Consider the following 26,284-nt stretch of genomic DNA (forward strand, 5'->3'; position numbering starts at 1 on the left):
GGTGCAAATTACTCGAATATACTAATTGTGTTAATTTTTTATGAGTAGCAAAACTAATCAATGTATGATCGACACTTAACAAATTGCAAGGTATTTCTTTAGTTTAGTTTAGTTTTTTATTTCATTTTATTAAATTAAAATAATGAATGTCTTTTATTTTGGGTTTTAAAACTCTTATTTTCTTATTCAATATTAATTCATTAAGTATAGCTCAATGCATAATTTTAAACATGAATTTCCTCTAATATTGGTGATATTTTTGTAGCATAACACGAACTTTTTAACACCGTTAGTGTTTTAGGGTAATTTGTATATCATTTAACAAATTTAAGTATCAAATTGAGTTTAAAAAAAAACTTAAATACTAAATTAAGAAAAATGTCGAGCTCAATTACCAAGTTAGACCACAAAAAACCTAAGTGCCAAATTAAATTTTTTTGTCAAATTTAATTACCAAATATTATATTAAACCTACCATATAATATCTAAATCAATGCTTTGTTTTTTCCTTATTTTTTTTAAATCATTAATTAAGAAAAGAATAAATTCCAGGTAATCAATCACATGCTGCCACATCAGTATGGGGACAGATGCCAAATCATAGATATTAATGACTCAAGTTGAAGATATAAGCATGCAAATGGATAATATCAATATCATATCATCTCATCTCATCTGAGAGAATATTGGAGATGTTGGTCTATTTGGGTAGGAATTTGTTCTCTCATATGTCATCCTTCAATCCACCCTTATCATATTAATATATTTTTATTTTTTTAAATCGGATCAATTTATAATATTATTAAAATTTATTTATATTTATAAATAAATAATTTAAATTTATTTTAAAATTTAAACTCAAACATTGTATTTTGTAATTCTATTTTTTTATTCCCAAATATTTTTTAATGTTTATATGGCATGTGATACAAATTGTATAATATATAAAATAGTCAAATCAGGCTTGAATTTGAAATATTAAAATTAAAGTTCGACCGTTTTAAAAAATTCTATTTTTAAACTTTTTTTGACTTCAGTATTTTTCTAATTTTTTAATATTTGAGCAATCCTTGAATTTGAACAATAACCTTTACTATTATCAAAAAGTATTATCTCTCAAAACCATGTTTCGGTCTCAAGTCTCGTAATTATGATTCTATTCCTTCTAGCATTATATATATATATATATATATATATATATATATATATTATCTCATTCCATTTGTATCCTTAAAAAATGAAAAATGTATATATTTATAAGATATAGTTGACCACTTAGGATGAAAACATTCTTGGCTTAGCTAGGTTTGTTGAATGTAATTGTGTTGGTGTTGGATGCTTTACTTATCTGAGAGAAACTAAAATCATCTTTTAAAGATGCTAAGATTCTTCTTTTGCTCATTGGATCCTTAAATTTACACCAAGTATTTGATCCCTTCACATAAATCCTCTCCTTTAATCTCTTTTTCCTATTTAGCTTACCAAACACTTTTTAGCCTTTGTCATAACCTTAAAAAAAAATGGAAATTAAATTATAAAAATTTTAGATTAAAATTATAATTTTATTGTATATTAACTTATGATTTCATTATTTTTAAAAGGATTAAATACAATTTTTATTTTATTTTTGAAGGGATCAAAGTATTATTTTACAATAATAAATTTTTAATTTCATTATTTTTTCATTTTGAGAGGCCAAGACTCTACTAACCCTTTTGTCATTTTATAATTTCATTGTTCTCCTCTCGAAAATTAAGAAATTAGGTGTTTGGTGTATTACGAAATTAAATATAAAATATAATTAAATTATTTGATAAACGTAAATTTTAAAAATTTTTGAATGTAAAGTACTCAAAATTTATAAAATGTTAAAATAAAATAAAAAATTGAAAATATGTTCCATTAGGGATTATTACTTTCTAAAATTCAATCTTTGGTTTTTTTTTATTAGAGATTATTAAATATGTTTAAAGAAATAAATCAATTGAAAATATTAAATTTTCAATTGCTTATCAAATAAGGTTTTATTCCCTTTATTTTAATTTATCAGAATTTTATCCTTATATACTTCGTTAAAATTGAAAAATTAGTCCAATTATTGGTAAACACATGAAGTTTAACAATTGATTTTGCTAATTTGTTGCATATAATTTACCAGACTGCTATTTTTCTAATTTTTAAATATATATTATTGAAATTTAACAATAAATTTTAAAGCTATTCCTCGATTAGGCTAACTTTTAAATTTTAAAATAAATATCAAAATTATACATGAATTTTGATATAATGTGTAATTTGATACATGAACTTTTATTTTGATTCAATTATACACATTTAAATAAATGAATATATATTTTTTTCATACATATTAATATAATTGTTTGTGTATACAATATATTAACGTAAAATAGTGCTAATTCGATAATATTGTTAGTGATTTGTGAAATTTAAATCAAATTAAAATTTAATGTATAAAATCGTACAAAATCAAAGTTTATGTATGACTTACATATTGAATCAAAGTTCACGTATAAGTTTGATCTTTATCTTTTCTTTTAAATATATAAGGACTGAATTTTTGAAAACTAAAGTAAATGGACTAACTTTTTAATTTTAGATATGAAATTCAAAATTTTATGGAGAATAGAGTAAAAGTACCACAAAATCATCCGTACTATATTATGGATTGCATTTTAGCCATTTTATCGAAAACATGAGTAAATTAACCATTGTACATTAGATAGTGAGCAAAACAGCGACTTCGTTAAAATTTGGTATTTATATATAAAGTATAATAACAAATTTAGCCTTCACCCTTTACACATTTATTCAATTTGATCCCTACTATTTTATTGGAAGTAAATTAGAAAATTTTGAAACTAATAAAGCTAAAGGGTCAAAAGGCCTTAGTAAAAAATTTTAAAAAAATCAACTAAACCTTTATAAAATTTAAAATCATCTAAAATCATAAAAAAATTAAAAAATAACAGACCGACCCATTAAAATCTCTGGTTATAAAGTCTTAAAAAAATTTGTCTCTTACTCTTTTATTGGGTTAGTGTTGTTATTTTTAATAAAAATTTATAAATTTAAAATTTTTATAATTTTTTATAAATTTTGTTTATAAATTTTAAATTTTAAAAGGTTTAATTGATTTTTAAAATTTGTTATTGAGGCTAAATTTTCAATTTACTTTAAATAAAAAAAGGGTCAAGTTGAATAAATGTGTAAAAGTTGACGGCTAAATTTGTTATTATATGTAAACAATAGTAGTTATTATGATGATGTTGATTAGTAGAGACTAGACTTGTTCATGAGTCGGGTCACCCAGCCCGAAGGCTCGCCCAAAATGTGGGACGGTTTGGAGATAAATATAGGCCCAAAAAATAAGCTGAGACAAAAAAAAATAAGGCACGTTTAAAAATTGAGTCAGGCCTCAGGTAAGTCATTTTGGCCCGAGCCCAGCTCGGCCCTAATTCACTAAAGGACAAACAAATTTTTATTTTTATTTTTTAATGTTATTTTCTCTCTATTTTGCTATCATTTTACTATTATGTTACTACTATTTTGTTGTTATTGTTTGGATATTATATAAAACTTATTTTATTGTTAATTTTGTTATTATTTTAAAGGCATTTGCTTGTTAAGTTACATCTATCTTATTGTTATGTATATTTTAAATTTTATTTTTAATTTGTTGGAAAATATCTATTTTGATGTTTTTAGTGTTTTTATGTATTATATATATTTTAAAATTATATAAAATTAATATGGACGGACCGGGTCGAGTCCGAGTTTTAGCATTTTTATCCGGGTCGAATTTAAATAAAATTTTAGGCCTATTTTTCGGGCTAGGCCCAGGCCTAACAAATCGATCTAAACCCGACTCGGCCCATGCACACGTCCCATGCACACGTCTAGTAGAGACATGATGACATGAACAATATGAGAGCCGTTTTCAACGTTATAAAGTGAAAATTCGTATTCTTCAATGGAGCATAAACATAAATGCCTTGTGCCTCTCTTCTAAAACATCAGGATTCTTCTATGTACATATGTCACTTACCACCATTGGTCCATGACTACCATTTTTAAAGCATAATTCCTCTTTCAGCTTCAACTTCAAGCCATAAACTAATTATAAATCACCATCCACATTGTTTCTTTACCCACACACACACAAAAAAAAAAGCCATGAAATACAATGAGATATCCCATTTCAGCCACCCTCAACACACACTAACATTCGACTACACCGAAACCCCATTCAAGTGCGACGGGTGCAAAGAAGTCGGCATCGGCTCACATTACAGATGTTCCTTTTGCGATTTCGATCTCCATACACACTGCGCCATACCTTCTCTTTCAATCCACCACCCTTTTTACCCCAAATGTTCCTTCCAATTCTTCTCGAGACCACCCGGAGACACACCTCGTTATTGCAACGCTTGTGAAAAAGACATTACCGGGTTCGTTTACCATTGTAAGTCATGCGGGTTCGATCTTCACCCATGTTGTGCGAAGTTACCGATGGTATTAGACGACGGAGAAACGAATTTGTATTTGTATAGGAAAGTGAGGGCACCATGTCATAAATGTGGACGTAAAGGGAGGAGTTGGAGTTATAGGTCTAGTTGTAAGAAATATAATTTGCATGTTGCATGTGTTAGGGAAATGTTAGTGGAAAATTGGCATGAATTGTATTTTGGATATGGAAAGGGTATTAAGAAATTGGAAAATAGAATCCCAAGTTTGAAAAACACATTGCAAACACCACATAAGAGAAGGAAAGGGAAAGTAAAGAAATGTTGTGAAATGGCTGGTTTGGCTTTACAATTTGTGATATCGGCTGTGCTTGGGGATCCCACAAGTCTTATTGCTGGAGTTATTGGAACATTGATGTCGTGAGGTTGATTGTAAATTATGGGGGTTTCTAACTGTTTGTTGTCTTGCCTGGTTTAGTTCAAGTTCATGTAGGTGTTTTGTGTATGAAAAAAGAACATGAAGAGAGTAGAATGTTTAGCTTTGAGGTAGCTGAAGCTCATGCTTTTACCTGTTAATTATCTGTTTGTGAATAAATTCTGTGCATGAAAATACCATTTTCCTTGGACTTTGTTGGGCTTATTTTATTAAAATTCAAATCGAACAAATGAAATATATCTATCGGATTAAGCCTACCCTAAGTAATTATGTATGTATTAGAAATACATGTGTTGAGATTCAAATCTAAATATTCAAAATCTTAAATCCTCATGAGATGTGAACCTATAAAAGTAGAACAATGCAAAGGCTTAGCTTATGGTTGAGAAGGAAACATATATGAGATTTAGAGAACATGTCGAGAAAAGGTATAGCAATGCAAAAAGGCCAACAAAAAAGATAAGAATTATAGTTGTTTAAATGGCTTTTTAATTATGCAAAAGAAGAGAAAAGGACGAAAGAAAAAAGAATGCAATAATTGAGACAGTTTTACAAACATGGGTCCCCAAAATTATTTATATAAAAAAAATGTAAAATGATGAAACTAAGGACTACAATGCAAAACACCACAAAATGAAAAAAAACAAACATATCAAATCTCAATAATCTAACCATATATATAATGTATGTATATATTGTGTCCTTAGCATCATTAATGACCTGCATGCTTCACGGTGGGAAACCATCTCTCAGTCATTTTATGGCAGAGGTCTGAAAAACGTGTACGTTTCTAGTGAGAGATACGCACCCGACCCGAAATACTATTAATCAATATCGTGAGATGAAATGGGTTAATTTCATTTGATATCCTTCGATTATGATTTAGATTTTAAATTCATCCTTAAACTTCAAAACATTTTGATTAAATTTTAAAGTTTTAGTATTAGATTAATTGTATCTTTTGTCAATATAATTGTCAACTTAGAGGTTGAATATTAGCTAAAATATGACTTAAGAGTATGCGTGTATTATAATTTAAGTATAATGTGTTTAAAAAAAAGCTAAGTGCTCGTATAAAAGCTCAAATAAAGGTTTTTCATGCAATTTACTCTAATTTTTATTATAAAATTAGGTAAATATTGATATGTTTAGAATAAAGCATATGGTATTTAAATCATATATTACTTTAAAAAAAGGAAAAAATTAATAACATAACTTGAAATTTATTATCGACATTTGGAAAACCCTTATTTGAGCATCTTCAATAAGGTTTGACCCTTATTTGACTATTTTAAAAGGTTTAGCCTCAATTTAAGCATTTAACTAAAAAAAAAGCTTCTAAATTTTAAGTTGTCACATCTGAACAATCTATACAATAAGTACACATGTTTAAAATTTAATCCACGTGTTTTAAGTATCTCTCATATCAAATATAAGCTTCCATTTATTGTCCGAACCAATGACTAAGATGACAAAAGACCAAATCAATACGATACTCATACTTTGAGTCTCAACAAAAACATTTGGTAAAAGTACTAATAGTCATATTGCATTTTGCCCCTATTATTCAAAAAATGAGCAAATTAGCCCCTGTACATTAGATCAAAGAGCAAATTGGTCATTCCAATAAAAAATTAAACCCATTTGTACTGTTAAAAAGGGACCAATTTTTAATAGTAGAAATGGATAAAATTTTTATTCAATTTGGTATTTGATCTAAGGTACAATGACTAATTTCTCATTTTTTGATTAGAGAGAGCAAAATGCAATCTGAATCCTAGTATAAGGGCCTCCATGGTGCTTTTACCAAAACATTTTGAAATTTAAAACCAAATTAGAATTTAGATCATAGTTTAGGACGTCCAGTGCAATTATCCCGTAGATTAAAACATAAGACACTTTGCCATTGCACGTCTTCGTCTATATAAAGCTCAACGCCATCTTTACTCCACACCAGCCCAGCAATAGCTCAGCTTCCCCTTTCGTCTCTCAAATCATCATTCAAAGCTCCATATCTGTGTTTTTTTTTTTCCCTTTTCTCAGAGAAAAAAATTATTACAACAATGGGTATTTGTTCATCTTCTCAATACACGACAAAGGCCGACAATCGCCTTACCTGGCCGCCGCCCACCACCACCAAAATAATATACCCAGATGGAAACCTTCAACAACTAAGTCAACCCATCAAAGCCAGCGTTGTTCTGTCCCAGAACCCGAGTTGTTTCCTTTGCAACTCGGAGCTCATGTATGTGAACTCGTGCCTGCCTCAGGTACCCGGTGACGAACAACTTCAGCTGGACCAAATCTATTTTCTAATGCCACTGTCTATGTCTCAAGCACCACTTTCACTTGAAGAATTATGTTCGCTCGCCATTAAAGCTGGTGCTACATTATCTCGTTTGAATGAGGCTTATTCTCACAAAGAAGTGTGCATATCTGGTTTATTGCAGCTGCAACTCATTAAAAATGTTGTGAAACATCATCCCATTGGAATCATATAAATTTAATATTATTATGGTAAATAACCTCCATGTCTGAAATCATTGATTTTACTCTTTCTATTTAAAATAATAATAATAATAATAATAATCTTTGTTTGTTGGATTAAAAGCAAATTGTTCATTTTTATTAAAAATTTTATTTATTTAATGCACCACCTATACCTCATGTTAACCTATAATGATCAATTTTTGACAATAAAAATAATGAAATTTTTATCAAATATAAAAGGATTGATTTGCATTTTATCAAATATAAAAGGATTAATTTGCATATTATGTTAAAAAAAGACACCATAAGAAAAAAACAAAGCCCAACATATGGCTTATGTACAGTTCAAAGTTCCTTAAAAGATAAAAGACCCATATCTATGTATAGAATAAGTACCAGAAAATATAAACAGGCAAATCCCATTAAGCAAAATATTAGTCTCCAGTTAGATCTGTACATTATCTAAAAATAAAGCAGGAAAAGAAAAAAAAAAATCAATTCCTATGAAGAACTTCAGCTGGCATACTTATATCGAAGAATACACCGCCATAAGTCTCCTTTTTAGGTCGCCTCTGGGACGGGCAACCACTGTCTTCCGAACTCCCAAAACCAAAAGGTCGATCCCGTTTGCCTGAACCACAATGTGTCAACAAATGTATATCGAGTTTTAGAAGGTGCATGTGTAAGTGAGAGTGCATTTGGTTTACTTACCGTTAGCGCCAGAATCGGATGGAACACATTTCTCAGTATTGAGCTTTAGTTATCTTCAAACTATATGTGTATGTGCGAGTGAAAGTGCATGTTGGTCTCCAAAATGTAAAGTCTGCTTACCGCTAGTGCTAGAATCAGATGTAACACATTTCTCGGTAGTACTCGGTTTACTGTTCCAACAAACGGCAAGCTCGGATGCTTTCTCGATGCCCTTAGATTTGTACGGAGCTATGTTATGTGTATTGCATTGGAGAGATCCCAATAGATCGTTCTCGATGCATTCATACCTGCAAGTCATTGTCTCAGAACATGATTTCGAAAAACTATCTCAAAACATCGATTAATACATGCATGGCTATGTATACTTACATTTTCTTGCAAAGGGTATCAGTGATCACGGTGAGATTGATGATTTGCATTCTCATCTCCGTTACTTTATCATCACTGTATTGATCAAAGGGCTCTTCTAAAATCTTAGAGAGTTTCTCAACATTTGCCTCGAGTTGCTGCTGTTGATCCTCAAATAAATGCTGTTTTATTTCCCTTTCCTTATTTGTCATCTCGTCAACGAATATTTCTTCTCCAAACATGTAGAATGCAAATGGGTATGAATATGAAAGAACCCGTCTCGATCTGAAAAGCCTATTGAGTCCGTTCGTTACCCAACTGAAATCTCTAAGAATTGACTCCCTTTCTTCTGAAATCGATATCTTCTCCAAAATAGTCTCCTTGAGTTTACTCTCAAGCTTAAAAGAATCTGTATGAGCTTTATAACGGTTGAGATAGTGCATGTATCGATAAAGATCTCGCTTCGCTCGTTCAGTCTTTTTTGCTTGATCTTCTTTGTAGCGACCACAGCTATGACCTGCAATTGTTGACCAAGTGTGATCCCGCCCCGTAGCTCCCCCACATAGCCAACTGCATTGTGCAAGTTCAAAAGCTTTTAACAAGACCGTTTATTCTTGAAAAGTAAAATAAAAGCAACACTCACCAAAATGCTTGTCCGCAGATACAGCTCACAAGATTACAACCACCATTCTTCTCCACGGGTTTGTGACACTGTGGACATGGCTTTGTATGAACAGTGATCCAATTTACTGTTTCCGACTCATCTCGACATTTCTTGGTCCAAAGCTCCCACATCATACACGAACATGGCGAATGTGCTTCGGATAAGCAACTAAAACAAAACTGCAGACCACAAGAGCACTCTACCTCACAAAATTCATCATCCTCGACACGTATTGCATTTCCACAATGTGGAGTACTAGGACACCATTTAACCATCCTATTATCTTCTATGTAGGACTCGAGAAGAAATCGATCAAATTTCTCGGCCAAATCGGGATGCCTTTTACTGACTAGATTTCTCACAACAGATTCATCACAAACAGCATTGCATTTGTGCGCCATGCACCTAATTCGCCTACTTTGTCCTTCATTTATTTTCACAACGAAATGTTCCGTCCAACCTGGTAAACAAAGAGCTTAAATATCAATTCAAAAGACAAAGACATACAAGCAGGGGCAAAGGGAAGGGGGAAGACAGGGGGCCTTGTCCCCTCCAAAATGGAAAATTGCTACCTTAGTCACCCAAAATTTATAAAATCTCAAGTTAATATATGGTAAAATTATAGTTTGCACTCCCCCAGATGCTAGAATTTCAGTTTAGTCCTTTTGAAAACTATCAAGATATAAGCCAATATAAAAGTGAAATTGCATTTTAGCTCTCATTAAAATACATAACTTAATCTTAGCCCCTTACAAAAATTTCTAGCATTGCCCCTGCAGACAAGCTGATACAAATTCAATAACATTATGCACGCAACAACAAAACCGATATGCATCTCCATGTTAATTCTAAAGGGTCATTTTGACAATCTCTCGGCCTTGTTGACACTTAACATGCTGATGCTATATCGTGATGTTACAGAAACATGGTTCAATAACAATGTGACAATTAAAGAGGATGCTTACAGTCATTGCAAAACCCGTGCCCGCATTCCATTTTCGTCATCTTATCAACCGGTAACTCCTCAATGCATATCTCACACATGGATGTAGATGACAACGACAATACAGAGGTTCCTGTATGCTCACCCTCAACAACAGAAACACCTGCCGAGGCGAACAAGTACGATTTTCCATTCTCCACCAGCACGGCTAGCAATTTCTCAACATCCCATCGGTAATGGATTAGTAAAGTTCGAGCATGGTGTTCCCTTATAGATAACATGTCCATTACTCTCCTTAAATCCTCCCTCTAGCCATAACCAAAAACAATAAGCAATTCAGTCCTCAAACAATAAAAAATACAAAACCCCAAAAATAAAACAAAAATTTTACCTGTGCAGCTAAAAGTGATTCTTTTGTAATAACCTGTATAAATGCCAAATTGGTTCTTCGAAATTTAGTACATAAGAGTCCAAAAAGAAGATAAAAAAATACAAAACAACATAGAAACTGGATATCCTGTCATGTTTTTCACATTAAAATTAAAGCTTGATTTTTTCCCCATTAAAATAAAATAAACACAATGCAGTTTAACACACAAAATAAGAAAAAAAAATCACTCATTTGATGATCAACAACATTTCTCTATTCACTGAAAACCCAGAAAGCAACCAATAAAAAAAAACACCCTTTTCACTGAAAATTGAAACAAAAATCAAAACGATAATTCGAACAAGAAATTGAAAATTTTCAAAGAAACCCAGAAAAAAAAAGGGAAATAAAAACAAAAATTGACCTTTGTAGTGGGACTCCTGGAAGTGACCCACTGAGAATCGGACTCGTCATTCTCGAAACCGTCAAGGGAATCTCGATCGGACGAATAGTAATAATCCTCGTCGCTGCTCGAAAAATCCTCCATCGTCCGATCAAACCAAAACAAATCAAATTTATACAATAATTATGATTGTTCTTGTTATAATATCTCTAAAAACAGAAACTTTTTAAAAGCGAATTTAACAAAACGTTCATAAACAAATATTTATAAAGATGAATTTATTGAAGCCTTTAATCGATCAGTGGGGAAAAAACCCTCGTTTCCGGCTAAAGTTTCCCTTTTTTTTTGTTTTGCCGGCAAAAAATAGTAGAGAAGAAGAAAAGACTTGCTTTCCTTTGTAAGTGACAAGTTATTATTATACAACCAATAAAATTGTGTTTTTTTATTTTATTTTTTATTTCGTGTGAAAATATTTTATCAAATAAATAAATAAAATTTTTGTTTATATAGAACTTCCTTATTTTACGCTGAAGTGTTGAGATATTTTCAAATAACCCAACGCCCAATATTAGAAAATATTATCTCTGCTTTAACTTTTCACTGAGAAGCATTTTTGGATAATTTTTTTAAAAAGAAGATAAAATATTTTATTTTTAAAAATATTTTTTCAAAAACTGTTGGGATATTTTTTGTAGGAATGGTTTTATTTTAAAAGCGTTTTTTGTGTAAAGTCAAAAATTTTGTTAGAAAGCCGAATTAAATTATAATTATTACGATATTAAAAATATAATTTTTTTATAATTTTAAAGAATTAAATTAAATTTTATTATTTTTAAAAAAGTTAAAATATAATTTTAATTTTATTAATTTAAAATTTTAAAATTTTAAATGATAATGAAGTCTCGCCAACCCATTTAACTACGCCTCTACTAAAAGTGCTCTTTAGAAGCCTTGTTAAAATAAGTCTAAATATAAAATTTGTCCACAATTATATATTTTTACACTTAGGTACCTAAAATTTCTTTTATTAAAAATGATATTTAAATTATTAATTTCATCTCATTTTACTCAAAAACACAATCCTAACTAATAAAAATCTAACCAATAAAAATGTGATCTATACAATAAAATTGATAATTTAAATATTATTTTTAAAAATATTACATTTCTAAGTGTGAAATATAATATAATTTGGAGATAATTTTATAATTAAATATTTTTATTTGAATTAAAAAGTGATGTATTGATGAGATATAATTTTATCTTCTGTTAACAAATCAGATAATAATATATATTTTTCAATAGATATCTCATTTTCATTTTCTTTTTATTGGAAGAATTAGTCAAATTTTAAGTACACAATTATTTTTTCTAAGTTCGAATTTTTCGAAAAATGTATCAAACCTATGAAAATTGATTATTTTTAAATTTATGTTAAAAATATAATACATAAGTTATAAAATATTTGGACTGTAAATCTAAATATTATAAGGTTGATATTAATTATGCAAATAAAAAAGTTTTCTTGCATCAAATCGTGGGGTATGATACCATTTCAGATAATAATGTCTCGCGACCTCTTAAATTTGAGACATTTAAAGTTTCGAAATATAGTTGAGAAGACATTTGTTGTTCTAAAAAAATTATTTCTCATATTAACAACATCACATCAATTTAACATAAAAAAAATAAAGTTAAATCGTACTAGTATGTTACATATTTCATAATTACAATTATGGATGGAATTGAGATGTCTCATATCTCGTAGAGTATATAAAAGAATGAGATTTTGATAATCTCGATGATATAGATACAAATTCAAATGATGATGAACTCGATCAATGACTAACAAATGATGATAACGGGATATGTTGAATATTAAAAAGAGAATAACCCCAACAAATATGCGCTAGCTAGAACAATTAGATAAAATTAATATGATTTATTTTTCTTACTATTTTTATTAGTAATCATATTATCAACTATATTTTAGACTAACATAATACATATGATGAATTGATTTTAATTTTGTTACTTGCTTCATAATAATAATTTTTATAGTAACCAATATTTTTAAATATATATATAAATTATGTAATCGTGCAATTACAATTTGTACCACAAAATATGGTATAAGAAATTACGATCAGCCAAACAGGTATAGAGAATTACAATTCTTTATAATATTGTTTTCACCGCATATCTAATTTTCGTACAAATCTTAAATGGATAAAATATAGTTTTGGTCAAATTTTGCTACTAGTATTTGTAATATTTGTAAGTTGTAGATTTAATCATTATACTTTAATTTTGTCAATGTTTAGTCATTGTAATTTTCAATTCGCTTATTTTAGTTTCCTTGTACTTTTTGAGTTTTAAATTTCAATCCCGATACAAACTTTAGTATTTAAATACAATTTTTTAGTTTTTAAATTATATTATTAGTTTTCTATTGCATGTAAAGTTGTAGATTTAATCCATATTCTTTAATTGAATTATTTATAATCCCTATACTTTTTGAATTTCAAATTTTAAATTTTAATGCAAATAAAAGTTGTTAAGTCCATTAACTAGCTTTTTTAAAGCAAAACGTGGAAATAACAAATTAAAATTACATTACACATAAGATAATACATTTGTCGTATCAGATTTTGAAAATAGTTGAACATAATAAATTTAACAGTTATTGTTTGGTCGGGACAAAAAAATAAAATTTGAGAAGTATAGTGACTAAAAATAGCCAAAATAAAAGTATAGAGATTAAATCCACATCTTACACATAGTTTAGGGATTAATAGCATAATTTAACCTATAAGTTTGAAAACGCATTATTCGAAGAAGGAATTTTATAGTGAGTCGAAATTGAATTGTGAAATTTTGAGGGTCCAAACAAAAATTTTACCATTTTATTAATTATAACATTATAAACTTTAAAGGTCTAAAAGTAATATTTTTTAAAGCAAATTGGAAGTGAAATCGTTTAGGTCACCAGTTCATCGATTCAATCAGTCTAACGAATTCAATTAAAAATTATTAAGTTCAAAAAATAAAAATAAAAACACGGTTCAACCAATTCTAGAAGTTTTTTAGTTGGTTCAACCAGTTTGTATCGACTCTTAATTTAACCGCTTTAAAGCTACTCTCCAATTCAATACCCCAATCAATTCTTGATCCATCAAACTAGTTCATTCTGATTCAAACAACATTTTCTAAAACACAACATCACCAATCAAAATGACCAAAGCCACTACCTTTCCCTCGGCGTCACCCTTGCCTTTTAGCTAAATCGCACCACAACTGTATGTTTGGGTTGCATGTTTCAGCACAGTCAAGACTTCACTCAACATCCTTAATTGTCATCTTGTATTTTTACTACAATTTACCTCACCAACATGGACAAAGATAAAATATTAGATTCGTGATTTAATCACTTAAATTTTCATAAAATTACATGTTAATATTAAAGATAAAATTGTATTTCCCAATAATTTATAATTCATTTTAATTTCTCTAAAAGTGATTTTTGACTTCGTTCCTACTCATCAATATTGTTACGTTTACATTCAAATATATATCTCACTACTTATTTTAATTTCTTTTATATCTCACTAAAATTTATCCTTAATTATTTAAGATATAACTTAAAAAGAAATTTATTTTATTTTAGATATGTATACACATGGGGAAATGACTGTTTCATATGATTATGAATTACCAACAACTCCTACCCATTGAAACATGAAATAATGACCAAATTTTTTTCCCAGAAATATCTGAGTTGTATATAATATTTTATTATGATAAAATGGGAAAGTGTTTAATACAAAGTTGAAGAGTTACAAATACATTTTATTTAAAAAATTTTGGGTATTTATTCCCATATATGTGAACCCAAAATAAGATTACAAAGCATCCTAAATCAGTATGTAATTTAATTCAAGCAAAGCACAGCAGGGAATTTTTTGTACATAAAAAAAAACATAGTAAATTTAGACAGCTCAAAGTGTTGAATATCCTAATATCCCATCCCCATATAAATACTAACCTTCCCCTTTCTCTATTCATATTGCCATTGCCATTGCCATGGGGAAGAAAAGCTTAGGCCGTCAAAAGGTTGAGATGGTGAAAATGAAGAACAATAGCAATCTTCAAGTGACTTTCTCGAAACGTCGTTCCGGTCTTTTTAAAAAGGCTAGTGAGCTTTGCACCCTTTGCGGTGTTGAAATCGGCATCATCGTCTTCTCTCCGGGCAACAAAGTCTTCTCTTTCGGCCACCCTGAAATCGGGAACGTCATCGATCGGTATGTCAACGGTAACCCTCCTGATAATTCGGGTACGTTGCATCTCATCGAGGCTCACCGTAATGCTAATGTTCGTGAACTCAACATGCAGCTCACCGAGGTTCGGATTTGACTAATATATTAGTTATTTGTTTGTTTGTTTGTTTGTTTATCGTTGATGAAATGATATTAGTCGATGTTGTTTTGCATTCAGTTGGTGAATCAGATCGAAATCGAGAAACGGCGGGGCGAAGAGCTTAACCAAATGAGAAGAGCAAGCCAAAGCCAGTACTGGTGGGAATCACCGATCGAGGAACAGAACCCTCAACAACTCCAGCAGTTGAAATCTGCATTAGAGGAGTTGAAAAAGAATGTGGCAAAGCAAGTGGAGAAGCTTCTTATTCAGACAACGAATTCGCAGCCGTTTTTCGTCGGAAGTTCAAGTGCCGGGATGTTCCCCAACAACGTCGAGTTCGACCCGAACACGATGTCTCAAGGATACAACAATGTTCCCAACATGATACCTCCTGGATTCAACCCTAATCCTGAACTATACAATCCTTGTCCTCCTGGATTTGGACATGCGTTTTTTTAAATTAATTAATTAAGTTATTTACTTTCTTTATCAAATAAACAAAGAATTACAGTACACCGACACAGTGTGTATGGTTTTTTTATGTATGTAAATTTAGTTTTATGCTTTAATATCAATTTCAACCATTTTTCTCGTTAATGTTCTTGGATCACCATTGGAAAATGGAACCCAGTTTTTTTTTATGTTGGAATTACAGACAAGATTGTCACCATGTTATAGTAACTGGCATTTTTTGAATTTTTCTTATATGTTCTCTTTATTTGTTGTCGTTTGATAATCTAAATGTAAATTCAACCATGAATTTTGAATCCAAATATGGTATGAAATGATAATGCCAAGAAAGGTTAGTGGGAGGGATCGTTTTGAGACATACTCTAAACTGTCTCCATACGATGTGCATAAATCCATAATGATAAACTTGCCTTACATGCAATATTGATTTAATCACTTGGCTGAGGTTCATTTACAAATGTTGAATTTCGTGGATATGATTTTTTTGGGGTTAATATAACATTTAGTCCTTGCTTACTTTGATATTTATATTTTTTTTTTCGTTTTAATACTTGAACTTGACAACTATATCGATTTTAATCCTTGAACTTAACAAATATAAAAAAAAAAAGTTTAATGACATGGCATTAATATGTGTCATGTCATCAAATTCTGATGGAATCCAAAGTCAAATACTAAAGCAGACAAAAAAAATATATAGATACCTAAGTAAACTTGATTGTCAAGTTCAGAGATTATTTTCACTAAAAATATAAAATTAGAATATAAGAGACTGTTTTCTTCGGCAGTGAAGAGAACTTCCCCACTATTGCTATGAAAGCCTTCCCTTTTTGTTTCTTTGATAGTAAAGATAATGAACAAAGTCTTATCATCAGTTTAGAAAATGTCTTTTTCCTTAAAAAAGCTTTAATTTTACCCTCTTTTTTTAGAATAATTTTCTTTAGTAATTCACTTTCCACCAAACAAATACCGTAAAATAATGAAAATGTTTTAAGAAAAATATTTGACATGCAAACAAACATGCCCTAAAAGTATATTAACTTGTATTTTTTTAAGTTTCTTGCATCAATCACCAATTCAATGTAATAAGATTTTGTAACTTCCAAGTGTTAGGAGAAATTAATCATTTAAAACATAACTTAAGATTAATGTAAATTGCAATCACTAATTTAATTTCAGTGATATCTTTTAAAGGAACTGAATTTGCTTTCAAAGATCAAACGTTTGTATATTTAGTTGTATAGTGATTCTACATAAAGGATGAAGATTTTGGTAACCTACAAAATCATGGGTTAATCATACAAAGTAATTTTTAATTAGTATAATAATGATAGTTTAGGACAATAATTAACTTGAATTGTAACATACGTCGGAAACAACTCCATGAACACCTCTCATGTTTTCTGATTTTCCACATCCATCCCTGAAGAGAAAACAAATAATTGCATTTTGTTAGGATTTATTAGAGCATATTAAGGCCCTAAGACATATCCCAAAAGGCCATAAAAGACCAAAAGTCATGCTGGTTTAAGGCCCAAAATATCCACTCACTAAAAGCATACCTCAATTTCTGTTGGAAAAGAAAAGAACAAAAATCTGAAACAATCTTAGTTTTGTTTTGTTTTGTCTTGTCTTCTAGAATTTACTAATTAGCATATCACCTGCACGTGTCATTGATTAAATATGTTTTAACCCTTTTCCCTAGTCATACACATTATTTTGGGAGAAATTGTTTATACGAAAGTTGATAATTTTTTCAATAAATCAATATTAAAGTTTTTTTCGACTCAACTAACTCAAATGGTAACAGTAAAATTTTTAAAACTAAATCGATCATAGAATCAATCAGATTATACACGCCAATTTAGGTAGGTTAAGCTTTTTTTATTATTGTATTTGAATGGATTGGATCTGTCCTAAGCTAGTTGGGTTTTTTTTCCTTGACTTGGATTATTAACTTGAGCTAAAAACATAAAAACCTGATTGAACCGGTTCACAAGTAACAATTCACTCTAAAATCGATCTAATTTTTTTGTTTAAATTATGATATATTAACTGATTTTTAATTTAATTCAATTTAGACAAAATTAGATAATATAATTCTCCATATCAAGTATGATTCACTCTTATTTTATTAAACTCATAACGTTTTCAAACAATCTCTAAGACTCAGTTGATCTAATATGAATTCATGAAAGAGATTCGTGGACTTTTAAATCAAATAAGTGAAGATGAAGACGGGAGTCCTGGTCATAGAGATGAGTGTGAATCCAAAGAAATGAAGTGAAGAAGGCTCTATTATCGTGGGACCTCGTATTTGCATGGAGTGGGACTCTCTGTCCCTAACTCAGGCAGCCGCAGTTATGTTGTGTTACATTCAGCATCATCATCATCATCCACTGTTCTTCGGCTCCATGCAATGTTTCCGACCTGTTAACCACTTTCAGTTCGGTACTTTAGTCATTGCCCCCACACCCCCCACGTCTCCAACCCATCCCACTTTCCCACTCTCTATTGGATCATCCTCTCTGTTAGATTATGTCAAATATTAAATGAGTTTTTGTATTGTTTTATATAAATTATTACACCATATCAATCAAAATTAGAAACGACAAAAGATAGACAAAGGGGAAACGACAAAAGAGTAGCATAGGATTTGAACATTGATGCTCTTCTTTGCTGTCTGGCATCTTGTTTATTGTATGTATCTACTTGTCGTTTGCATTATGAGCCAGCTCATTTCTTTGTATTTGTAATCAATTCCTCGGAGTCTATCCATTCCCCATGTATGGTGAAATTTTATGGGTAAATTCTACCATTAGTTTATATTTGATTTTAGGTTTTCTTTTTTCCTTTTTTTGAATTTTTGAAACTTCTCTTATTTTTGCATATTGTTCACAAAAAGTCTGTTAATAGATATAAGATTAAAATTTTAAAATATTTTCAAAAGTCTTCGTATATTTTTATTTTGAACAATTTAATTTAATTTTTTTTTTTTATTTTCTATTATCTTCTCAATCTCTTTTAACCTAGTTTTTCTATATTTTTCATTTGTTAAAACTAGTCCCTATACTTTTATTATTTGAATAATTTTTTCTTTTTTTCCTTTTCTTTTTCGCATTTAATTTTAACAAATGGAAAATATAGAAAAACTAATTAAAAGTGACGGAGAAAAGAAGAAAACAAGAAAACAAGAAAACATAGAAAAACTAATTAAAAATTATGGAGAATGGGAATAAAACAGAGGAAGAAGCAGAAGAGAAAGAAAAAAAAAGTTAAAATATGATAAAATAAAAAATATAGGGACTAATTGTATAATTTAACCTAAATTTTTTATTTGAAATGATGATTTAACGTGTCACGTCAGCTTACCGTTACATCGTTAACGATAATTAACGGCTCAGTGACTAAAATGTTACAACATGTTAATGTAAGTGATTAAAACGCAACATTTCAAACATAAGTGATTAAAATGTAACCTGAGATAAACAAAAGTGATTATTTAGTAGTTTACCCTTCACAAAAAATTCTGTTAATGGGATAAATAGTTGTTGTTTCTGTAAGATTAAAATTTCAAAATGTTCAAAAAGTATCAAGATGAAAAAAATCAAATCGGAGAATATGAACTAATTTTACAACTTTTCAAAATTTAAAATTTCAATACTAACCAAAAGGTTGATGTTAAAAAGAAATAAACTTAATCGCCGAGATTGACATTGAAGGTTCGCAACTGGATGTCAAGGGATTGGTAAGTGGAGATTCGACATGTACCACGAACAGCACATATGGTTGCTAATACTATACACAAGGTGTAATGGCCTAAATTCAAGGTTATCGGAATAATGGTTTCGTAACCATAAATCCGATTTAAAGAAAAATTTATTTTAATATTTTTGCTTGAAAATTTATATGATAGGAAAATCGTATGAAAATATTGATAGGAAAATTTTATCGATTTAGTGATTAGTTAGAAAAGAAATTATTGAAGAAATTGGGTAAAATAAGGTATCGGGACCTCTATCTCGTAAAACCGAGTCAAAAATAATTTTATAAATATTTATGAAATGTTATTAATGTGGTATTAAAATTTCGTTAGGAAATTTTAATGTTTGGGTAGTCAATTAAATGAAAAGGACTGAATTGTAATAGGTGTAAAAGTTGCTAGAGTGATTAAATAGCTTATTAGTCTAATGAGAAAGGATTTAAAAGGTAATTAGACCCAAAAGTTATTTGGGCTGGCCGGCAAGGGTATGCAATCAGCAGAAAAATTGATAAATTAAGGGTAAAATTGGAATATTGCAAAATTAACTAAATAAAACTAGGACTAAATAGGAAATATCTAGATTTCTCTTCATTTCTCTTCAATTCCAGCAGCTAAAAACGCCATAGGAGGGTTCTCTAAGCTGGTATTTCATAATTTTTGCACCAAGTGAGTTAATCCTTGCCTTTTCTTGTAATTTTGTGTTTCTAAGACTTTTACAACTAGATCCTACTATTAAATTCATTAGTTTTTGATTTCATGGATGAAATTTAAAGTCACCATGGTTGAGTTCTGTAAGTTTATGATGAAATAGAATGAAATTAAAGCTTTAATTTGTTTATGAGATGATTTTATTAGGCAATTTCAATGGAAATTGATTTTGGGACCTAATTGTGAAAATGTTTGGAATTAAAGTCTATTGCTGAAATTATGATTCCTAAAGGTTGTAAACTAGTTTAAGGTGATAGAATAAAATGTTAATTGAGAAAAATCAGCTCAATTGAGAGGCTAATTGAGTAGGGACGAAATTATCATTTATTAAAAGCTTAGGGGAAAAATGGTAATAAACAGCTTGCACTAAAACAGTTTGGACAGCAGCAGTAGACTAACTTTGAAAAATCACCAAAAATTGTAGGAATCGAATTAGAAGATGAACAAAATATGTAATTAAAGCTTATTGAGTCTAGTTTCTCATAGAAGAAATATTGTAAGCAATGGATTTGTAAATTTTGAGATATAATGAATTTTGTGAGACAAGGTCAGAATAAATTCAGGTTCCCTGTTCTGATTTTGAGAAATTATAAAAATTGAATAAAAATAATTAGGGACTTAAATTTATATGTCTAGAATTCTGAATGAGTCTATTTTAATAGAAACAAGCAAGAACATCATTTGAATTCTGTATAAAGAGATAATTTATTTTTAGTGAAGAAGGGTCAGAACTGTTAGACAACAGAACAGGGTGACTTTGAAGAATAAACTGTACTGATTGGCTAAACCAAAAATTCTGAAAATTTTATGGTAAAAATATATATGAGTCTAGTTTCAGGAAAAATTAACGGATCTTAATTTCGAGTTCCGTAGCTCAAGTTATAAATAATTTAGTGACTATGACTCAAGTAGACAGCTTTGAATGAACTATAAATAATAGTTGAATTATAGAGAATGTTGCATATGAACATGAAATGTATTAAATTGATAATTAAATTTATTTATTTAGATCCAGAAGATTCAAATCTGAAGCTAGATCGAGGAAAGGAAAAAGTTCGGGATTAATAGATTTTCTTGTTTACAATCAAGTATCAAGGTAAGTTCGTGTAACTTGAATTATATTCTTAAATTACTTGAGATTGTATGTTTTTGATATGAATATGATTTGAATGTTCATTGTATGAAAATTTATGAAACATTGATATATTTGATAAAATGGGAAGAAATCCCGTTTGAATGAAAGGAAAATTCGATGGATTTACGAAAAGGAATTGACGGTAAAAGGATCTAGCCGGACGGGTGATCCTATCTGATATAGCCCTCCGAAGAATATGTGTAAAATGGATTTAGCCGGATGGGTAATCCGAATTAGGGTCTCAATTTAGCTTTGGATGGTAATTGGATCCAAGCTCATTAGAGTAATTGTCGTTGAGGATTTAGCTTGGATGGTAATCCCGACAATACTCTATGAGTTTATATTGCAGGATTTAGCTGGGTGGTAATCCCATTGCAAGGTTGAGGTTCATGAGTGTGCTCTCTGAAATGGAAATGTCGCACATGAATATGAATTGACGGACCGAATTGTACACTAAAAGTGTACCTCGAAAATCCATTGAAATTCGATAAATTCAACGGGATAAATATGAAAATAATAAGGAATGAAAATCATGGTATATATATATATATTATTGATACATGGAAATTATTGTACTAACTTGAATGTTGAGTTTGTGCATGTTAGGGTAATAATGCATTGAATGGATATATGAATGTTTATTATATTGTATTGAAAATATTAGGTAAGTATAATTCTTGTTACATGAGCTTACTAAGCACAAAGTGCTTACTCCGCTTCCTTTTTCTGTTTTGTAGTGTTAAGAGCTCGGAGGTCGGATTTGGTGGAGACACATCACTTTGTCAACCTCGGGATTTGGTATATAAAGAAACTTTATTTTGGAAATCAATGGCATGTATAAGCTAACAAAGTAAATGTTAACGTGAAATGAATGTAAAGTTAGCCATTAGTATGGTTAACAAACCTGGTTATAGATATGTGATGACGTTATTTTATATAAATGCATGAATCTATCATAAAAATATATTGAATTGATTTGGTTGATGTGGATTGGTCTCGATTTAATATTACAGGGAAGGTTAGATATTTATAAAAGGGCTATATTGAATATAAAAAAAAAAAAAATTAATTCGTAAACTCCGGTAATGCCTCGTATCCTATTCCGGCAATGAATACGGGTAGGGGTATTACACAAGGCAGTAAGGTGTTACCAACTAGGTTTTTATTTTTTTCTCACAACCGCCTCTGACAGTGCAAAATATAATGTTGAGAGACAAATATTGAGTAATTAGTCTATTGTTATCGATTAAACGTTATAATTCAACTTCCTTTTATAACTAAAAAGATTATAAAAATTAAAAATAATTAAATTAAAAATATACACTAAATATATAATTTTATGCATAATAAACTACTAATAATAAAATTTAACCAAATAAATTGAGTCGGGTGAAATTTTAAAACTCAAAAATAAGATTAAAAATATAAATAATAGTAGAAAAATTATTGAATTTTTGGCTTTAGCTGGTTCTGGTTTCATTTTTCTTTATGATGGTTATGTGCACATTAATTATATCCATTAGTCACATTAGACTTTTTGGTTTATCGTTTTAAAGCAGGAAAGAGTATTAATTAGTCAATTAAAACTTTCTTTTTGACTAAGCAAAAAAAAAAAAAACAGTGGTAGCTTAGCTGTTCCACAGAAATCATTAAAAACTTTTGGGAATATTTCATCTAAGGTAACTGAAATATTAGTAAGTTTAGGTTTTAGTCACTCAACTTCAAAAAGTTACAAAATAGTTATTGAAATATTCGAAATTTTTATTTAAGTCACTGAGTTGTTAAAATAGTTGTTATATACCCTTTTCCATTTGAGTCACCTACAAAAATCAAAACTTTTCCTATCTCTTCTTTTTTGTAGTTTAGTTTGTTAGATCAACTTAAATTTAAAGTATATTATTCTACTTGTTAATGGGTATTGATCCACTTGCTTGAAGCATGCTAGCTAGACTTTTTTAAAGAAAAAAACTTAACAACCTAATGACTTAAGTTCAATGATCATTTTGTAATATTTTGAAATTGTATGAACAAAAAGTAAACTTATAATAGTTTAGTGACCTTAGATTGAATTTACCCAAAAAGTTTTCCCTTTTTATCATAAACAGAACACTAAAATGGACGCTTTAAAAAACTGAAAAATCTCAGTGGAGGGGTTTAATCCCAAAGGCGTGATGCTGAGCTTGACCTCACCTGGTTCTTGGCTGGCTCCACATCCTTGTCCCCTTCCCTTGTCTGCAGTAACCCCCCAGCTAATATTACAGCCTGGTTTCTCATTTTCTTTTTGCTTACGTTTTGCTCTTAAAATCTCTTTATTTTGAATCCCTCCCCCATAGGTCCAAAAAAATCCTCATCCCAAAGAATAAGGGAAAAAAGAAAGAAACCCAAACTTTTAAATGGATCCCTGCCATTTTGTAAGGATCCTGGTGGGTAATTTAGCCCTAAAATTCCCATCAACACAGTCATCTTCTTCATGTTATTGCAAGATTAAACTCAAGAACTTCCCGCACCAAGTAGCTACAATCCCACATCAAGACATAGAAACCAACAACTGTTCTTCTCAGAAACCGTTGGCTGCTTGTTTTAGTCTTAGCAAGTCTCAGATCGACAACATCGTCTCGAAATGGGGTTCGTCGTATAAAGTTTCCATCGAGGTTTACACCGGTGGCAGCGGAAGCGGCAGTACGTGTGGGTTGTCGTCAGGGAAATTACTAGGGAAGGTCTCGGTGCCGTTGGATCTACTCGGAGCTGAATCAAGGCCGTGTGTGGCGCACAATGGATGGGTTACTATAGGCAAAAATGGTTCATCTTTACAGTTGTGTTTAACGGTTAGAACCGAGCGAGACCCAAGATTCGTGTTCCAGTTCGGTGGTGAACCTGAATGTAGTCCACAGGTTTTTCAAGTTCAAGGAAATGTTAAACAAGCTGTTTTTACTTGCAAGTTTGGTTTTAGAAACACAAGCGACCGGAACCTAGGATCAAGGTTAGCTTTTTTTTTATTATATAAAGTTCAAAGGATCTTCTTTTACATTATAAAGTTTTGATTTTTGGTTATGTTATTGTACAGATCCTCTTTGTCTGAATCAAAAGCTCCAAGGAAATGGCTACCTTCATTAAAAACAGATAAAGACCAGCCTTCTAAAGAACGAAAAGGGTGGTCAATTACAATCCATAACCTTACTGGTTCACCGGTAGCAATGGCGTCAATGGTGACACCCTTCGTACCATCTCCTGGTTCAGACAGGGTCACAAAATCCAACCCCGGTGCATGGTTAATTCTCCGACCAGGTTGTGGAACATGGAAACCTTGGGGTCGTCTCGAAGCTTGGCGTGAACCTAGTTTCACCGACGCCATTGGATTCAGGTTCGACCTCTTCCACGACGATATCACTACCGCCGCAAGTGTAACATCCACCGTCGCCAGCTCCACCATCAACACCAAACTTGGCGGGAAATTCACCATGGATATGACAACAAGTTTATCAACCCCATCAATAAGTCCACAAAGCAGTGGTGATTTCGGGTCAGGATCACGTTCCGGGTCAAGACCAGGATCCGGATCAGGATCAGATTTCGGGTTTTCGCCGCAAAATCAATTCAGGGGAGGGTTCGTGATGTCATCAACGGTGGAAGGAACGGGGAAATGCAGTAAACCGGAAGTGGAAGTAGGGGTACATCACGTGACATGCACGGAGGATGCAGCAGCTTTCGTGGCATTAGCAGCGGCTATGGATCTAAGTATGGATGCTTGTCGGTCTTTTAATCAAAAGCTAAGGAAAGAACTGAGACAACAGCAAACTCAGAACTTTGTCGTTTAATCTAGTGGTGGTGGGAATTTTTTTGTCGTTTCTAGGTTTTGGTTTTTGTGGTTAAAGTAAAACTGATCTGAGGTGTTCTTTTTGGGGGATGATTCTTTTCGGCAGATAAACTAACAGCAAATCCCTTGAGCTGGATTTTTTTAATTATTATTTGTACAGTGCGGAATGACATGGCATTCATACTTTTTCCCTTTTTTAATTTCATTAAATTCCTTGTGATTACTCAATTTTATTCATCTTTTTCTACTTCATCTTTCTTGTTTATTATACATACCCCATTATTCCTTTTCTTTTCACCTTCCTTTTAACCTTCGTTCAATTTAGTACATGAATTTTTTCGATTTGATACTTAAGTTTTTTCTTTTACGGTTAAGTATTTGAGTTTAACTTAAATGTTTAATTTTGTATTCAACAGTAAATCTAAGAAAAAAATTAGAAGGGATCAAAATATAATTTTACCATGCATTAGTTTATTATTTCATCATTTTCTTTAAAAGAACTAAATAATTTTTTTCATTTTAATTGTCAGAGTGTAATTTTATCATATATAAATTTATAATTTAATGATTTTTACTGGAGTTGAAATGTAATTTTCCATTGGGGGAGAGGCCAGCATGCCCCCTTTGCATTCGCATCTGTTGGTATCTGAGTTTTTCCAATTTGAAACTTGAGCTTTTTTTATCACGGTTTAATATTTAAGTCTGGCTTCAATGTTTAATTTGGTACCTAAATTAAATCATAGATACTTAATTGGAAGAAAAAAAAAGCTCAGGTGCCCAATTGAATATTAAAGCCAAATTTAGGTGCTAAACTGTTAAAAAAATATCAAATTGGAAAAACATCAAGTATCGAATTAAACATTAAAGTTAAATTTAGATACCAAATATTATATTAACCATATATAATATATGACTTATTGTGACTGGGAATCCTATGTTGGACATGTGGAAGTGTTGGATTGAAGAAAATCCACATGTCAAGTTGCAAGGATTAATGTAGAAGCAGATTTAGTCCTCCAAAGACTTAATTTTTTTCATAATGCAGCATTTATTACTTGGGTAATATTTGTTGGACTTTTTTTCTGCAACTATAAGCAAAATCAATTAAATGTTCATCAACTTCAATGG

At 30.5% G+C, this 26,284-nt stretch overlaps 5 protein-coding genes across 6 annotated transcripts; 4 read left to right on the forward strand and 1 right to left on the reverse strand.

Annotated features, from left to right (window-relative positions):
* The first annotated feature begins 4,145 nt into the window (after positions 1–4,145).
* LOC108475831 (uncharacterized) lies at positions 4,146–5,110 on the forward strand. The gene has a single exon (XM_017777806.2). The coding sequence runs from the start codon at positions 4,195–4,197 to the stop codon at positions 4,906–4,908; it is 714 nt and encodes a 237-aa protein (XP_017633295.1). The 5' UTR covers positions 4,146–4,194; the 3' UTR covers positions 4,909–5,110.
* A 1,766-nt stretch (positions 5,111–6,876) lies between these two features.
* On the forward strand, positions 6,877–7,535 carry LOC108474968 (uncharacterized). The gene has a single exon (XM_017776995.2). The coding sequence runs from the start codon at positions 6,984–6,986 to the stop codon at positions 7,419–7,421; it is 438 nt and encodes a 145-aa protein (XP_017632484.1). The 5' UTR covers positions 6,877–6,983; the 3' UTR covers positions 7,422–7,535.
* A 127-nt stretch (positions 7,536–7,662) lies between these two features.
* On the reverse strand, positions 7,663–11,310 carry LOC108474652 (probable E3 ubiquitin-protein ligase ARI2). Of its 2 annotated transcripts, none has more exons than XM_017776646.2 (7): positions 10,871–11,289; positions 10,468–10,500; positions 10,099–10,384; positions 9,113–9,593; positions 8,491–9,039; positions 8,242–8,408; positions 7,663–8,041 (listed from the first exon to the last, which is right to left on the reverse strand). In XM_017776646.2, exons 1-7 carry the CDS (start codon positions 10,991–10,993, stop codon positions 7,905–7,907), a joined length of 1,776 nt encoding a protein of 591 aa, XP_017632135.1. In that variant the 5' UTR covers positions 10,994–11,289; the 3' UTR covers positions 7,663–7,904. The 2 variants fall into 2 exon arrangements, 1 of the variants encoding a protein (XP_017632135.1); XR_001869915.2 differs by having other exon boundaries at positions 7,814–8,041; positions 8,122–8,408; positions 10,871–11,310.
* A 3,613-nt stretch (positions 11,311–14,923) lies between these two features.
* On the forward strand, positions 14,924–15,729 carry LOC108474967 (agamous-like MADS-box protein AGL62). Its single transcript, XM_017776994.2, has 2 exons — positions 14,924–15,250; positions 15,344–15,729. Exons 1-2 carry the CDS (start codon positions 14,933–14,935, stop codon positions 15,722–15,724), a joined length of 699 nt encoding a protein of 232 aa, XP_017632483.1. The 5' UTR covers positions 14,924–14,932; the 3' UTR covers positions 15,725–15,729.
* Positions 15,730–23,468: 7,739 nt separating this feature from the next.
* LOC108474633 (uncharacterized) lies at positions 23,469–25,384 on the forward strand. Its single transcript, XM_017776625.2, has 2 exons — positions 23,469–24,322; positions 24,407–25,384. Exons 1-2 carry the CDS (start codon positions 23,736–23,738, stop codon positions 25,155–25,157), a joined length of 1,338 nt encoding a protein of 445 aa, XP_017632114.1. The 5' UTR covers positions 23,469–23,735; the 3' UTR covers positions 25,158–25,384.
* The last annotated feature ends 900 nt before the right edge of the window (positions 25,385–26,284 follow it).

Source organism: Gossypium arboreum, chromosome 3, assembly GCF_025698485.1.
Source record: "Gossypium arboreum isolate Shixiya-1 chromosome 3, ASM2569848v2, whole genome shotgun sequence".
Lineage (NCBI taxonomy): Eukaryota > Viridiplantae > Streptophyta > Magnoliopsida > Malvales > Malvaceae > Gossypium > Gossypium arboreum.